The following is a 17,795-nucleotide window of genomic DNA, read 5'->3' as shown; positions in this document are numbered from 1 at the left end:
ACAGTGATAACTTAGCACCCTTTTCCAAAACAGATTGTCCTTTGAACTATTATATTTACACCAAATGAATTAAAAGCTATGCATCTAAATATACAATCAAGAAATGAGATTCACATCAAAAGTTCTGCAGAAAATTTACTTCCGTCATCCACACTGACAAAATTGTGACTCCTGCTTCATGACTTAGTTGATTCTTCTGTTTCAAGAAAGCAGCTGTTAGTGTGAATGCAACCAGTTCTACTCAGCTCAAGTCAACCAATAAAAACAAGCAACGGCAACATCTAATTGAACTCATTCATTGTTGTGTTTTATCAGCATTGCTATTCTCATAAAGCACTCCCACATCTGTTTTGTTGTTCCCCCCCCCTTTCTTTTTAAAGAAGAACAGGGTAGGATTTTACATACTGTTTGTACAGCAGTAGCATCCAGACCAGACAAGGATTTTTTTTCCATGCACAGGTATGTGTGTGAATACCATACTGAAGAGCTGCAATTTAAACACATTTAGGTTGTATGCAGTCTCGACAGAAGTAATTGTAAATATTGAGAAGTTAGGTATCAGACTAGAGGGCAGTCCTAATCAACTTGAGCAGAATACTGCTTAGTGTACTCTCTGTTCTAGCTCTGCCAGAGCCTTAAGTTCTTATCCCACTGGTTACCTTTGCATGCATCTTTTGGTACAACAAGCATTCTTTGTTTTAGTAATGAGCTCTAGTTTTAAGAGCAGGAAGCATCTTCCTTTGTGGCTTGTAAGACAGTAAACATCTCATCAGCACTCTGCTTCAAATACACCAACTGATGTCAGTCCATAAGAAGCGGACAAAGTGTAACTATAGAGTTCATTTATTCTCAAATTGAGCATCCTGGAATTGATCAGGTACCACAAACAAAGAGTTTCTGAAGGAGGAGTACACTACTCAAAATAAAAAGAACTGGAACAAGCCATTCAGCTGTATTAACAGTTATGCTTAACTTTCCAGGACAGATTTCAGAAAGTGCTGGATGTCTATCAATGTGTTCAAAACAGCAACAAGGTCATAACTGCAAGTAATAAAGTAATTTACACATCTTGACTATTTCCCACAGTCACTGAAAAAACTGTTTAACTGCACCATTTAGAAAGCATACATTTGTGTGAAGACAAGAGACTCAAAAAACCCATCATAGTTGGTGAGTCCTAAAGGGCAACACAAAGCCTTACCCATCTTGGCACAGAGATATGGCAACAGCAGAAGTCTAACACTAAAAGTACTAACAAATGGCACCTACTGATACTAGTCATTAAAAGAAGCAAGCTACAGAATGAGGTATAGAACCTTGAGAAAAAACTTCAGAAACACTGTTCCAGTAATTTATTTACTTTTAATTAGTCCCTCAGGAAGGAGGTAGTGAGAAAGGAAGTAAAATGTAACTGTTTCTTTTGTATTAAGGAAGAAGCAGGAAACTAAATATCACTGGTGTATACATTAAAAAAGGAAACACTAAATAGAAAAACAGTTTTCATTTTGTGAAAGGTATCATGCTTTAAAAGAGCTTTTCCTGACAAAATCTCTCATTTATTAAACTGAAGTAATTATCTAAAGGATACTTCAGTTACTTTCTGAACCACCCTGATATCTGCTGGAGGGACAACACAGCAAAGCACCAGCAATCCAGGAAGTTCCAGGAGTGCATTGATGACAACTTCCTCCAAATGGTAGAGGAACCAACAAAAAAAGGTGCTTTGCTGGACCTTGCTCTCACCAACAGAGACGGGCTGGTTAATGATGCAAAAACTTAATGGGAGACTAGGTCGTAGCAACCATAACATGGTTGAATTCAGGGAAGTGAGGAAAGAGTGAAGAAAGCTCGCTACCCTCAATTTCAAGAGAGCAGATTTTGGTCTCTTCAAGGATCTGCTTACTAGGGTACCATGGGACAAAGCCCTTGGAGGGAAGGGGAGCCCAATAAAGCTGGTCCATATTCAAAGTTCACTTCCTCCATGCCCAGGAGGCAAGTGTCCCAGCGAAGAGGAAGGCAGGCAGGAGAGCCAGGAGGCCTGAATGGATGAACAGCATTTCTTTAACAAACAGTTTTACTTTTAAACAAAGTTCAAGTTTCCATGGCAACAATTCATTTTCTTGCCCTACTTAATATGAGCAGATGAGGATTGGAACAGCAGCAACCACTACTAATTTAAATATATGCAACACATTGTGCAGTGTCCTACTCAGCTACTCAAGTAGACTCTGGAAGACTACCTCCAACTTTTTTCTTTCATCTTCACAGACAGAGCTAGATCAGTGCCCAGCAACCACAGCAATTCTGCCTCTTGAATATTGACTCAGGAATACCTCCCAAACAAAGTAAAAAGATGTTTTTCAGGTAAGGCAAAAGTTTGTTTAATAATGTTATTTCCTCTGAATTTCCTTTGATAAGAGTATATCTGCGAGCTGAGAAAAAAAAACCCTGCATGTGTTTATGTGCTAGTACGTGGCAAATGCTGAAGAAGTTGCCCTCTGCTCAACAAGAAAAGAAATCACAGTAACCATAAATTCATTGTAGGTTAATTACTTGTAAGACTTCTTAATATACCTAAGTGGAAAACTTTCAGAAGGTGTTGAACTAATCCACCAAATAGAATTTAAGCAGAATTTAAGTTATTTATTTCTATCTGGAAAGGGGAATAGACAGTTTTCAACAGAACTGATGCTCCAAGCACAAAAAATAATAATAAAAAAGGGTAGGAACAATATCAAGAAAGAATCCATTATATTATTTTTTTAATTTAAATGATACGTTTCTTACCTAGCTTTGGAAATACTATTAAATATTCTGCATTGCACTGAGGACAAGCAACTCTAGCAGTACTGTTTCCTCTTTGCTTTTCATCCACCCAGCGCTGTAGGCAAGTCTGATGAACCCATTTCGTGGAGCCCCTGCACCTGCAAGGTCTCACCCACTCTGCTGTCCGATCATCCTCATCAGTAGCAAAACAAACCCAGCAGCTTCTGTAATTACAGGAAGGAAAAAGTAAGATATGTTTTGCTGCTTTTACATGCTTCAAGTAACCTTTCACATGTGAAAGCATGTAGTTTTAGAAAATACACACCTAGAGGAGACAATGCTTATTGCTTCATTCTTAATAACCAAAAATTGAAGCATTTGGTACCACAGTCTTGTTCTGGCATTAACATAATATTACAGACAGCTAAACACCTGCCTTTAATACATTCTGTATGACTAATTTAGCTTTTAGATAATTTATGAATTAAAAACCATTGAGACTGTAGTTCCACCTCTGAATAATTCAACATATGAAAACCCCATGTATTTTAAAATGTATTATAATCTTCTACAGCAGCTATTTTGTTAAGTCTTTAATATTAAAAGTATAAGATCAATACAGTAGTCTGTTACTTGGGAAACAAATTAATTTAAATGACAAAACAAGAGAAATAATACAATGTATCACAAACAAAAACAATTCATTCCCCCTCTTTGAAAAGGAAAGGTACTTAAATCAGATACAGATGTTGTCTAATCTAAATTAAGTTACAAAGGACTTAAAAATACGGTTGTACCACTAGAGGAGGTAATTTCCACACTGAAGAATTATTGAAATATATAAAATTCAAACATACCAGTTCTGTAAGGAGAGAACACAAAACTGACAGGCTATGTGACCTGACCTGAAGAGAGAACAAATCCTAGATAGTTCCTAGATATCTGAAGTGATGATTAAGCCAGACCCTTGGACACCTCACAACTTGCAAGAAAAAGTAAATTAAAGATCTAAACTAGGAAAATATCAGATACATTCACTGAATAATTTAGTTTTCACTGTGAAATAATTTTCTAATTCTCATAATTAAGATCTTGACTATTAGGTAATAAACCAAGCTAACAAAATAAGGATTTTACCACCAATATCATCTGGTTTGATACATATATTTTCAATAAATATTTCACACCAGCCACCACAATCATAGTTAAACATGTATGACAACAGCATCCCTATAATTTAACTATCAAGATACAACCTAATTAGATATTATCCACTAACTGAAGTTTTGCAGCACTGTTTTATTCTCTTAGTAATCTGAGTAACATCATTAAGATGAAACAGTGAAAGGTTTCTTATGTATAACCAATAACAAACAGTAACTGGGATACACAGAAGCTGAGAACTGCCCCGGCACTACTAAACAAATTAAGATTTGAGAATTGTGATTTTCATTCAAGAAGACTGTTCAGTTGGAAGACTGACATCTTTAATCAAAACTGCAATTTCTTCCATCCATCATAATGGGAAGGTAAAAGCAAAGTCTGACTTTGCTTCTTTCTGTCCTTCCCCACAACATCTGTTTAAATCTGAATCATAATGTTATGCACACCTTCATGCTCCGTATATGCACCTATAGCAATCCTAAATGAAAGGACACATTACCCTTCCTCAGCAGGGGAAGGAGAGGCAGCCAAGCCACCGGTTAGTAAGAATCTAGATTAAAATGATTAAAATATTACAAATCATGGTAGACATTTTGATTAATTGCACTTGATATCAAGGAGTTCTTATCTTCCAATGTTTTATTTTCTATTTACACCAAGAAAACCCGAATTTACTTTAAGAACAAACAATACAATACAAAGCTACTGATAATTGTTGTTCTTCGATAGGTCTTTTTCTCCATTAAAGGCAAATCCTTGCTCATTTATTCCACATCCTATTTAGGTCTACAACTGATTGCTCCAAATCTAACTTTTTTATTTTTTATTTTTAAACTAAAGGCTTCACATTAGAGCTAGTTACGTCTGTGGGTGTCAGTAAGGTCAGATGCTACCAAGCCACAGAAGTCTAACACTTAGTAAAATAATGACAGATTTAAGTTTGAACAGAATCTTGCTACAATACAATTTTCACTAGTTAATTTGACCATGAATACTCTGTAGACTAAATTCCATTCAAGCTTTCTGTTAAGGTTAATAAGAAAAATATGCATCTTCATTAATTGTTTCATCCAATTTCTTGCCTTGCTATTATATCTGAAAACCTGACAGACCTATAAAAAGATTAACAAATTCCTTTACAGACTTAAACCCTTAGCAGGTCATGAATAATGAACAGTACATTCCTTGTATTCTGTCATCAGCTTTATCTCTTTCCATTGACAGCAGCTGTAGCAGAAAGGGCTAAATAAAACCATTTCAAAATAAGTATCTTGGCTCTTGCCAGATTTTCCATTTTCTTGTACTGAATAAAATATGACCTTGATTCTTACCACTGAATCAGGTTGCTACTCAACCTGAAATAGAAAAGGCTGACAAGCATTGGTTCTGATAGAAACTCAATCATTCTTCCTTGATGACTTTCTACACAGCCAAATCAATAAAACTAATGTATTCTTCCACACTTCTTTGGCTTTAAAAAAAAAAAATCAAAACAAAGCATACACAAAAAACAGGTCAATATAATTATTTCAGCTTTGAATATACGGTTACAAATGTCTTTTAGACTCGGCTCCTCAGCACCTAAAGCTCTCAAGTCTCGAAAATTCTATTCAGACTCCAAGAATAACTGAATTATTGTATCTATTTTTTTTTTCTCTACCAAAGACAAACTCTTTTCAGGATGCTGCATATGTTAAGAGCAAAACAGATGGATAAAATGTTGTATTGAAGACTAGAGACCCTGCACTCCAAATGTTATATGACTGATCTAGAAAGCCAAGGCCTGCCTAAAAACAGGCTTCTCCAAACCACAAGTTTCTAGTTAGTAAGGGAGCCACTCTCTCCTGCACCTGGTTGGAGTTATAGCTCCAGCACACTAGTAAGAACAGTACCAACAGACATACCTACAGGTAGGCTGGTTTCTTTTTTATTGAGTTACATTTGTTCTAAAGGTGTAGTTACACGTCTTCTACACTTTTTCCCCTAAAAATCTTAGGGAGGAAGGATAGGATCTAATTCATGTTATTTAAATCAAACCTGCCTCAGTCTTTGGAATCTGAATTCACCATGATACAGCTTTGTTTTCCAGCAGGCATGACTATGTAAGCAATAAAAAAAAATAATAATTTAAAAGCAGTAAGTTTATTATATTATATGCTAGTAAAAAGTTTGCAGAAATCCTTAACATTCCATAAGCCCAGCCGATACAGCCTTGTGTCCACAACACTTAATGAAAGATGACTTCTGCAACTGGGACAGCACAACTGCTTTACAGGCTAGTTTCAAATATTCAGTTCTACAACTGAGAATGCAAAAATTCTTGAGTTTTTTCCCTGCTGTTCAGTGGTACACATGTATGAATGACAAACAAAACAAGAAAACGTCTTAAGATATTTCTTGTAAGATGTTTAGCAAGACCTAGCCCTTGCCATGGGAAATACAGATTTGAACATGCATGACATGCTCAAGAGATGTGAGCTAAAAGGTATTTTCTCCTCCTTACAGATCCTTTGTAAAATACAAGAAAAACGTTTCCGCATTTCTCACACAGCATAAACTGCTTTCCCTTAAAGCAGTGGGAACTTGCTAGCAGAATAAAGCACCACTGTTCTGCTCAACAGTAAGTGACCGAGTGACTTTTTGCAATTGGGTCTCACATCCAAAAAGAAAAGAAGTGAAAAGGCTGAAACATAACTGAGAGCAATAATAGCACAGAGAGCCAATACAGTGAAGGATGAAAATGTATCTTAGAAGAAATGACTGAAAGCATTCCAGTAGCTGGCCATAAAAAGGCAGTGTTCTGAAGGACGACCCACAAATCTGCTGTTTGGAAGAAGTAATTTTTCATGAGCTTCTGTAACAAATTTTTATTAGTAGTCTATACCAACAGATAAAATATCTTGGATGAAGTATAGTGATAAGCTTCCACTAAACCTGCCAACTACACTCTAAATACTGTAAGATCGTGTTGAAATAGTAAGACTAGGATGTCAGAAAAATCAAGGGGGTTACCTAGTAGCATACAACACAGGTAGTCTGCTTTGGGGCTGGCTGACATTTTAGCAGACTGTTCTCTGGGAAAGGAAAATAAAACAAAAACCACAGAGAACAATGTATTGCAAATGCTACTGCTAAACATTTCCTTTTCCTGAGTTTGAAGGAACCAGCAGGAGTAAGATTCTTGTGCTAGAGGGCCACTACTTGGTTGCAACAAAATGCAAGCCTAGCCTACAAATCCCTGATAAAGGCTACAGAGAGAGGAATACTGCTTACCCAAGAAATGCCAGCTTACATCATGCTTCATGGAGGAGATAAATGATGGAGGAGATGAACTCAACTGCAAAGCTTAAAGCATCATGAAGACTTCAACAGCAGAATGCATACAGACCTAAATCCCACAATGGTGGATGTTTGTTAGCAGAGGAAGACTGCAACAGGTTTATGGACAGAGCACCACACTTTCCCCAGTATTCTCCTGGCCATCACACACAGCAGAAAATACTTTTATCTTCAACCCAAGCTCCAAACTCAAAAAAATCCTTACACTATATCCTAAGCGGAAAAAACACCCAAACGCACACACAGAGAGTGAGGAACAGAGGTATCAGTGTGAAAATACTAGTATCAGATGCTCCATCATTACTTCTGCAGATCCTTTTTAAGGCAGCATGGCATAGCAACCACATGCCAGCCTGGATGTTCAACTAGAAAACATGCTGTCACCTTGAAACAAAGACTAAAATCTTCAAAGGAAGTTTTTGAAAGTCATCTGACCTAATACCCTGTTCTGCTCTGCCTAGCCATCAAGCACAGAGTGTAATGCTGAGTAAAGGAGAAGTTGATGAGAATCTAGAAACAGTAACTAGCCTTTACTACAAAAGTAGTGCTATCATTAGAAACAGAGAAAGGTTAAATAGAGAATATTCAAGCTAATGTTGGTGTGAACATATCACCACATAAGTGGCATTCATATATAGGTTCTGACTTCCTCTAGCCAAGAAGCCTCTACTTCGATTTTTAAAACCTTTTCTTAAAAGCCCATGGATGACTAAAACCAAATATGCAGTCAGTCAAACATATTAAATAAATAAATAAATAAATAAATTAAATTAACTGGAAAGCATACCAGAAAGATCTAGTGATTATCAGAAGTTGAACTTCAACTTACTTATACATTCTAAATTATAGCTCACATTAAGAAGAAATATTTTACACTTGAGTTAACTGCACTATATCAAGGCAGAGATATGAGTGAAGGACAGTTCACAGAATCCTGCTGGCAACTTTCTAGCTTGTGGATAGAATTTAACCTTTAACTGCCAGCCACCACTTATTGTGCTTGAATTGTGCCTTGCAAGGCTTTTATGGCCTTTGCTTCTACCCAGCTTAGAATAAGAAATCTCCCATAGAGTTAGCTAGCTCATTGGGTTTTAGTCTCTAGTTTGTCAAAGACAATCTAGACTATTTCTAAAAATCATACATTTCATTCTGGACAAATTCAGCTTTTGCAAACACCTATTCAGGCATATCCCTTTTTGCAAAGACTTAAACATTCAGCTCTCTTAAAGGCTTCGCTTAATATTACCATACTCTCACTTTTTCAGAAGGAAAACCTAAGAAATTGCCAAGGCTCAGTGGCCTTGCTGCAAGCCCCTAAATATACTAAGAACTTTGTTGTTACAAACATTTGCTTTATTTCTTAAGGAAGGGTGGGAAACTAGGGCCCTTCTAAAAATACGCCAAGGACAGACAAGGCAAAACTATCACTCATGCAGTAAGCACATTATTGCTAAAACATTACACATTTTGCTAACTATTAGTATTATATATTAGCAGCCTGGCATCCAATTCTAATGATTTAAGCTACTGAGTGTGCCTGTCTGGGGGCAGTGACACTGATTCTTCCCATCATGTTTAGGAAGAAAAATAAAAGAGTGACTAACACATGGTGGAAAAAAACCCAAACAACAAAACCCAAACATAGAATGCCATATAAACAAAAGAATTTGCTTCCAAAACTGAAGTAGGCTTTGAACAACATTATTTGAAAAGCTGAAGTAATAGTCCAGTATACATACATAGCAAACACTATGAAGAATTAACATTAAGTTAATACCTTAAACATTTATCGGATTATAATGCATATAGTATACTATATAGGGAAAACATTTTCTTAAGTATTGTTTGACAAAGTAACAGAGATATGAAGCAACTAGCAAATTTTGTTTTAGAGGCTACTTAAAGTTTCTTCCTTGAATGTTCCTTTAAACATACTGATTATATATTAATTGCCAGTAATAATCATAAAATTGTAGGGCAGTATGTTTGAAAGCTCCTCCTGATGAGGAAAATGAAAACCAGAATAAATTATTTTCTATCTTAACTTCTCTCAATCTAATTGCAGAAGAGCATAATGTCAAGGTATAACTGAAGTAAGAGGCTCCATCAGCTAGAATTCACATAGTAATATTCACCCTGGTTGAAGAAAGAAAAGCTGCCAGCATGTGCAAGGTATGGTGAGAACTCTTGACGGGAAGACCACACGCAGCCTTATCTAATAGATAACTGTAACCTACTAGGAAAGTAGAACACCCAACTACTGACAAGCTGAACTATCTGATTTACGTACAAGTAAGATTATTTAAAGGAGGATGGATTATTATTTGAGGCTAAAAAAACCCAAAACTGTCTTAGTGCCAAGCAACACTGGAAAGGAAGACAGTTTCAAACTTCAGAGTAGTTTTAAAAGCCACTCTTTCTCTAATTCATCTGCAAATTATTATATTAAATTCTTACAGCAGTCCTCACTCCCTAGGGATATTACACATTTCATCATGTACGAAACTCTGGGTTTTGACTGTCTCTGTGGTTTCCAATATATCAGATTTACTTGCCAGACAATAAAAGTATAACAAACAAGTAACTATATCCAGCTTCAATCATTTGAGGCCTCCTTCAAGAAGTATCTTCAACTATACCCTCCATCACAACACTAACTCTTTTTGAGAGGAAAAAAACCACTTGCAACATTGTTTTCAGTAGCACAGTCAACACCCTCTCCAGTTAGACAGTGACACTTAAACCAATGCATACGAAATATCGGTGGATAAAAAACAGCAGACATTAATAGAGAGCCATGCACAGAAAATTACTCATTTGACTCTCCAACTTATCAACACTAAATGAGGATAGAAGATGTGTGTGAAAAATATCAATGCAGGCAGCAAAAAATTGATCTGAACCTCTAGAACAAAGGAGGTTGTTTCTTAGTAGAGACTCAGAACTATGCTACAAGACTCTAAGGTACTGCTATAGCTTAATTACATACACAGAAGATTCCCCAGTCAACAACTTCCTAACATTATTGAAGAATTTTAAAATATTAGCATTGAGGCCAACCTTGACATCAAAAAAATTCGACTTACCTCATACTGCTTGCTTCAAAGTGCTGCCTACAAATCAAGGTTTGTAATCACAGCACAACTGCTTCATTGCTTTGTAAGAATTCTGTAATTAGCTGTGCCATTTGATCAATATTAAATGTACATACATTTTTCCTCTCTTAGCCAAGATGTAAGTTAAAGCAAGTGTTTGGTAGACTCAAAAGAATTTAACCTTTATTCCTTCAAGTTCTGAGAAAAGGGTTAACAAGCATTAGTCTGTCGTATCTCCTGAAGAATTTACTTTTCCATAGCAGCAGGTTTACATTTACTTACTAGCTTCCTTAATAAAGCACTGACGTTATCTGTGTTTTCAAAGATTGGTATCAAGATATTTTTAATCTGCTGTTTTAAGCTGGAATGTTAAATACAATTCTCAGTCTCAAAAATAAGATAAAAATATGTAGTTAGCATTAAACAGTGTTACTTTGCACTGGGAGAAAGGGCAAGAGAGTTGCATCAGAAAAATACCAATACTGGCATTTGTGGTACGTGTACAGAGTAGATGACAGATGTTACAAATATCAGAATTGACATACATACAGAATAGACCAATTTAGGTATGTCTAAAACTGTAACTGTCTTGACATTAAACTGCTGCTGTGACAAGAAAAAGAGAAAACACAAGAAATGCAAAGTTACATTCCATCCACAGAGTCTGCATTATGTGAACTCAATTTCCTTCAGCAGTTTTCCAATATCACACAGGTAATGTAAAAATACAAATTAATCTTCAGGCACAATATATTTTGTTACAAAAGTAAACACATTACCATAAACTTAATCTTAGAAACTAAACTTATGGCTATTCACTTTACATTCCATTCTAAGGAAATGTAATTTTGAAATGAGAGTTCCATTTCTGTGTGATATGTGCCTATAGTTTCATTGTTAAACTGACCATACAGGGTAATCAATTTTTTTGTTATATTCTTCCAAAGAAAAGAGAAGAGAAATAGAAGTGTAGTCCTAAAGCTGCAAAAATTGGCAGGAAGACTCTAAAGCAAGCATATTGCTTTGAACTCAGAGTTCATATAGTAGAAACTACTACTCGAGTTCTTCTCAGTTTATAACTTCCATTTTTATTAGAGAATTTAAAGTATAAAAGAGCAAGCAAAAAAGCTCTCTGAAGTCAGTAATCTTATATCCTACTAATACACATAATAAAAACGGAACAATTTAAGACCTTAAAAATAAAAAAACCCCCAAACTTAAATGTCAGGAAGACAGATTCTTGGGACTTTAGTACCTCAAGAACAACAAAAAACCACTCAAATGTGGCAGACATTGAATATTTGGAAATAATCTTTCCTCTAAATAAACATGAATGAAACTCTGGGGTGTCTGATCATAACATTAGGTGACTCCCCTCAGCACTCCAGAATTCACTGCATGACTCGCTGATACAACAGTCACAAGCACTCATCACGTGGCCTTCTGTAATTATATCTTTCACAGAAGGCAAACGTATCTTGGCACATTTTAGTCCAATATAAAATATCCACTTTTAAACAGAAGTATTCAGATCCCACAAGGAGGCTTTTATAGCAGGAGAAACAAATCAGGAAGCTATGTAAATACATTATTACAGCTTTAAAATAGAGATTTCTAATATTTTTTCTAGAAAGACTGTGAAGAAATAACTTATATTTAAAGGTCTTGAAAATAAATAAATAAATCAATCACTGAATGCCAGCTCTTCTTGTGCATAACAACTCCATTAGTCACTGCCTTGAAGAGACGTGCAATCAAAGGAAGAATGAGGCACAGATCCTTTAATTGAGAACACCAAATAGTTCATAATGCTCATCAGCAATCAATCACCTAAAAGCCTAGAAACACTAACTGCACTTATAAAAAAATAAATAAATCTGTTTCCTGTAAGAGTTGTTTCCAAACAAAAGCATATATCAAGATTCCATGACTGGCCCTTAAATCACTTGGAATTTATTTATTATAGGGAAATCCATGTAACAGGCCAGTTTAATTTTCATTTTTATCTTAATTCAGTTAAGATAATTATAATTTAAAATCATAAACAAATGAACAGCTAGTCCCAGATTTAACAGAACTTCCATACAATTTTTTTTTTAACCCAGCATTTAAAAGCAGAGATTTTGATTGGAATTTTTCTTATATTAAATTGTCAGGCAGGAAGTGTGTAATCCTTTCCCCAAAATAGATGTCACAAAAATCCTGAGCCTAAGCACTTTCATTAAATAATATAAATCTATTGATGAAAAGCACTCATATTAGCATTAAAATAACAGAAGAGTGAAAAGTAAAATATTAGAGAAAAGGAGAAAAATCAAGATGCTAGTCCAGTTAGACAAGAAATCATCTTAACTTTTAGGTATAGATTTCAGAGCAGATGCTAAAAAAGCCTAAGTGCAGATTTGTAAGAAGGTACTAGTGGACTGTGCCTCCTGTATTGGCATCTCCAGCACAGTATGCTCATGTCATGCAAATAGCCGTAATGCTGTGTTGTCTCCCTGTTCAAATTCAGATTGTATCTAAGACCTAGTACCAAGAAATTATTTGGGTTGGAATAAACTCTAGTCAGACCTCCTGCACAAGGCAGAAGCAACACTTAATTCAGACCAGATTGTCAGAGCTTTCTCCAGCTGGGTCTTGAAAAGCCTCATGGACAGAGATCCACAGTTGCTCCAGGTAGCCTGTTGCAAAGCTTGACTGCATTGTTCCCCATCCTCACATGCTGAACATTCTCTCTTCAGATTTCCAGTCATTGGATCTCATAATCCTGCCAAGAACATCCCAAAACAGCCAGACTGTCTTCTGAACAACCTCCTCAGTAGGTATTAGAAGGCTTTTAGGTCTCCCCACACCATCTCTTCTTCAGGCTAAGCAGTTCCCTCTGGCTTTTCCTAGTACCTCATGTGCTCCAGCCTGTAACCTCAGTAACAGTTTCATTTAAAACACCAACAAAAAGCAGTTTGCTTAAAAGAACTTAACCACTTCAGATTGGGAATTTTGATTCTTCTGAAGATGGACTTGCTACTTGTTTTAAGCCACAAGTGCCAGTAAAAAAGAAGCAAGTAATGCACTCCTTCGATAAAGATGGGTATTACATGCTATAACAAGCTGGTACCCAACTCATTCTGTTGCATAGAGGAATTAAGATGCATAAAAAAGCTCTTCACTTTCACACAAGGAACTTCCCGCCCATTCTGCAGTAAAGGAAGACCTTAAGCCAGTTCAGATGTCAGAAACACCAAGCAAATAAGTCCTAGAGAGTTGGCATATTCGCTATTACTTTAACTATTACTTAAAAAGATGTTCCAAAGTTAATACCTGAACCTTTTAATCGATTTTTCTCTAAATTGTTATATGTATGAAGATATTTATTCAATACATTTGCACTGTCAAAAGTTTTAACATCAGTGAGTACTGTAAGACAACATGCCAAAGGAAACAGTCAGTTTTTGATTCTGCAGGTAGAACAGTTAAGCAGCAATCAAACATGTTTATTCCTAAGCATAGCAAAGCAGACATCAGATAAAAATGTAATGTAGGTAAGATGACAGTCAAAAGGTTAAGACAGTTTATAAATAACATGCTGATACTTTTATACTACAGATGGGCAAAAGACATTCTGCAGGTCTGCAGTAAGTCTCCACTAATCGTCTTTACTGATAAGACACAGGAAGAACTCAATCTACACAGAACTTTCAGCATAGAGAACTGTGATAGGAAGGGATGTACCTGGGATGAAGCAATAATGAAAAAGTCAAGCTATTAGAATGTTATTACAGCTTGAAACTTTGATTCTTCAAACCTGCTTTACAATATTTTGCGTTTTTCTTTCTGTATCAGCATAAGCTTCCAATCAGGTGGAATAAAGACAGGAAGTAACACCTTGTTTCCTTTCTGGTAGAGACTAACCCAGTGCAGCCCACTCTACTTTTATACTCTCTAAACATGCATAATTTACTCAAAAGGAATAAGAGAAAGCAGTACTTTTAGCTGCTGATAGATTTTGACCAGAGCCAGGGAAAGTCCTCTTTCAAAAAAAATGCAAAAAACAGTTTGCAGAATTAAAACTGTTCTTCCAAGTAGGACAATGAAGAGAGGCATACTTAATTAGTGCAAGTAGAACAAACTGACTGAACAACTGTAGAGGCAGTAAATAGTCAGTGGAAAGTAAAAATACATCAATCCTGTGAAGAGTTTTATGTTGTTTACTGCTCTGCCTATCTTGTCCAGTTGAACTCCACTCCTACAAAGATTTACTCATGTGTCAATTTTAGTCAGTGACATTATTCATAGTGCACAACATCCAGCACAAGTTTAAGGAGTTCAGAGTAAAGGTATTTAATTAAAGAAGCCACTGCACTAATTACATTGCTTAGGCTGTAGCATTAAGGTCTTAATCCAAATCTGTACCTTTGGTTACTAAATTATCAACAGTAAATTGTGCAAATAAATCTAAATCAGTGCCCACACTTTCAGAGAGGGAAAGAAAAGATTCATACCAAGACAAAAAATTACACATGTGCTAACTGGAACGAAAAAAGCAACTGAAAACTGTATACAAAACCACTGCCTATATGTTTTTCTTATTAAAAAAAAAAAAAAATTACCATTGAATCCCATGACAGAAAGATTAATTAGAAAACCTATGAATTTGGAATTTTGCAAATTGTTTGCATTTTTCTGATGAATCAGCGCTCTGGCAAAGAGAAAAATGAGCTGCAACAGAGTTATACCACTCTTGATAGTGTAAGTCATTTCTTAAGCCAACAACAATTGTGCATTTCATCTTTTAATCACTTTTAAAGTCCACCTGTCATTTCAACTCTATTTTGTCCTTTAAAAAAAGGAATGGCAGGAGTAGAAGACAAAACAGTTATATGATGTTGCTCTAATTTCTATCAGCTGCATATCAACCACAGTTGAACTGCTATCCATTCAGAGAATAAAGCATGCTAATGCAAAAGATAAATCATGCTAAAGTTACCACCACACCAGCTCTTCAGTATGTACCTGCAAAAGCCTACAACAGATTATTTATCGTATTTTGACTAATGTATAGGAATACTGAAAAAACAGAATGCAAAAGTGCCCATGCTCTGGCCAGATGGCAAATTTATGGGAGGGAGAGAGCAGCTGTTGTCTTAAAGGGATGAGCAATTGTTGTCTTATTTTGAGATGCTAGAAAGAGTACCACAAATCACTATCACAAACATGCTATAAAAAACCCTACAAAACACAAACCCAGCATTCTGAAGCACTGGTATAATGAATTGCATGAGCAACCCACACATAATCCAACAGAATAAAGAAAATAAAGCTTAAAAATATGAGTACATTTATACCATTACAGCTCACATTAAGGCAATGACATAGCTAGGAGAAAGCTGTTGTTTAGCTAAGCATATTTTTTTAAAGGCAGCAGATTAGCCAGATTATCTTTACAAACAAATAAATCAGAGATCATCTGATGATAGATCTATAAAGGTAACAATTTTTTAAATTTGACCACATTGAAGATTTTTTTTTTAATCACTTAAATATTTACATTGTCTAGGTTTTCTATGGACATGGGCTTACCACAGACTTCATTATGGCAACTACACGTTGAATAACTATTTTTTATATCTTGTCAGTTCAGAAAGCATCTGCTCAACCAACACAGTACAAAGACTGCATAGTAAGATAAATAGTTTTGTCTTCTCATACGTATGCTAACAGCAACTCCAGCGAGATCCAGTCAAGCATTCTGTAAGAAGGCTAAGTAGTACAGGACCACAGCCAACTGATGTCCTGGCAATAACATGCAGGCTACTACAGAAGGCTAATAAAATAGCAAACTGACAAGATATAGCTATAGACATAACTTAAAAACAAACTGAATTTACACATTAGTTCTGCTTAAAAGCCAAGTATAAAAAATATAAGTAAAATTGTATTTGACAAGCAAGCAACAGGAAAAATACTGAGTATTTAAAAGATTATGTTTTAAATCAAATAGAGCACCAAAATCCACCAGGAAGTACAACATCTTATCTTCAAAGTTACCCAGAAGAATGAAAATGTTTTAAAAAATTCATTAAGAAGCCAGAATACCTGTTATGGCAGGTATTACACAAGGCAGCTAGAAGAAACAATTGAAAGTGTTCAATTGGAAGAACTGTTGTCAAACAGTGGTGACTGAGAAAATTAATAGGACCTAACTGAAAAGGAAACATGAAAAAAATCCCGCAGTTCATAGTTCATGATCTTGGCATACTAGGCACAGGAATTTCACTGTAAAGGTTCAATAACATAATACCATTCTGAATATATTTCTGGGTATTTCCTTAAAAAAATGCTTTTATATTAAAAAGATGCCTAGCATATCAAATAGCCTCTGCTTGTTAAAATTTGACAAATGCATTAGGATTGACTTTCAAGTTAAGTTTGCCCTGTGCACTCAAAAGAGTAATAGCTGTAATTTCTAAGACATTTTAATGTAATCTGGCAATTTTATTTACATAAATATTGAAAAATGTTTTTACATTTATTAACAGCATATAAAAAAAACATTACCACATCTATTTTTAAATGGAAATTCCTATAATACTGTAGTTTATGCATTAAAACATAATTAATAAAGATATTAAAATAATAAGACCTCACAATTCAGACAGACAGCTAATCACTGCCTTCAAGTGCACACATTAGTCCAGGAATATGGCCCTTTACCATAGACTGCAAAGAACTGAGCATGCATAAAAATACAGTATTTTAAGACTATTATCTAGACCTGTTACTTAAACATGAGCTAGAAGAAAAAAAATTACAAAAGGGACAGAAATTCAAATTTTAATGCCAGAAAGGATCATGATAATAATCTGGATTAGTTGCCTAAATGCTGCAGATGAGAGAATTTCAGAATGTAGTGTCACTTCATGGTCATGACTACTTCTCATGCTTCTTGTATTTATACTGTAGCCAATCCTTCAGGCAAGTATAAAATACTTATCTAGAAATTTCAAGTAACAAATCCCTTACACTTTAACAGCAACAGACTGAAATGATGCTGGGAAGGGAAAATATAGACCACAAAATACATTAAAAAAGGATGAATCCTGGGCAACAATGTTGAGGTTCTATCAAGTCATGCCTTACACTGGAGAAATCTAAATTGCTTCAATAAGGGGAAAAAAACAGATGTACAATCTAAGAGTGAAGGGAATCCACCAACTGTTCTTTCTCACAAATACACAACTAAATATCTTGCTATAAGCTCTCTAACCCGTGTATATAGAGCTGTGCATACATTCAGATCTGCAGCAACACCTCACTCATAATACGACAGCACATCATCACTCTCAGCATGACCACCTAGGTAATGGAAACAAAAGAAAATCCTATTTTTTCTCTGCTTAGCTATTAGAATCAAATCAAAGTCTTACTCATTGA

The 17,795-nt window shown here is 35.4% G+C and overlaps 1 protein-coding gene across 1 annotated transcript in view; it reads right to left on the bottom strand.

Annotated features, from left to right (window-relative positions):
- The window catches only part of MARCHF5 (membrane associated ring-CH-type finger 5), a 28,521-nt gene that overhangs the window by 7,889 nt on the left and 2,837 nt on the right, over positions 1-17,795 (bottom strand). The window contains exon 2 of the mRNA XM_051619418.1: positions 2,788-2,990. Coding sequence (XP_051475378.1) covers positions 2,788-2,990 — 203 coding nt within the window. The remainder of the gene's footprint in view (positions 1-2,787; positions 2,991-17,795) is intronic.

The sequence above is a fragment of the Apus apus genome, chromosome 4 (assembly GCF_020740795.1).
Source record: "Apus apus isolate bApuApu2 chromosome 4, bApuApu2.pri.cur, whole genome shotgun sequence".
Classification (NCBI taxonomy): domain Eukaryota; kingdom Metazoa; phylum Chordata; class Aves; order Apodiformes; family Apodidae; genus Apus; species Apus apus.
This window is presented reverse-complemented; position numbering and strand designations above follow the sequence as displayed.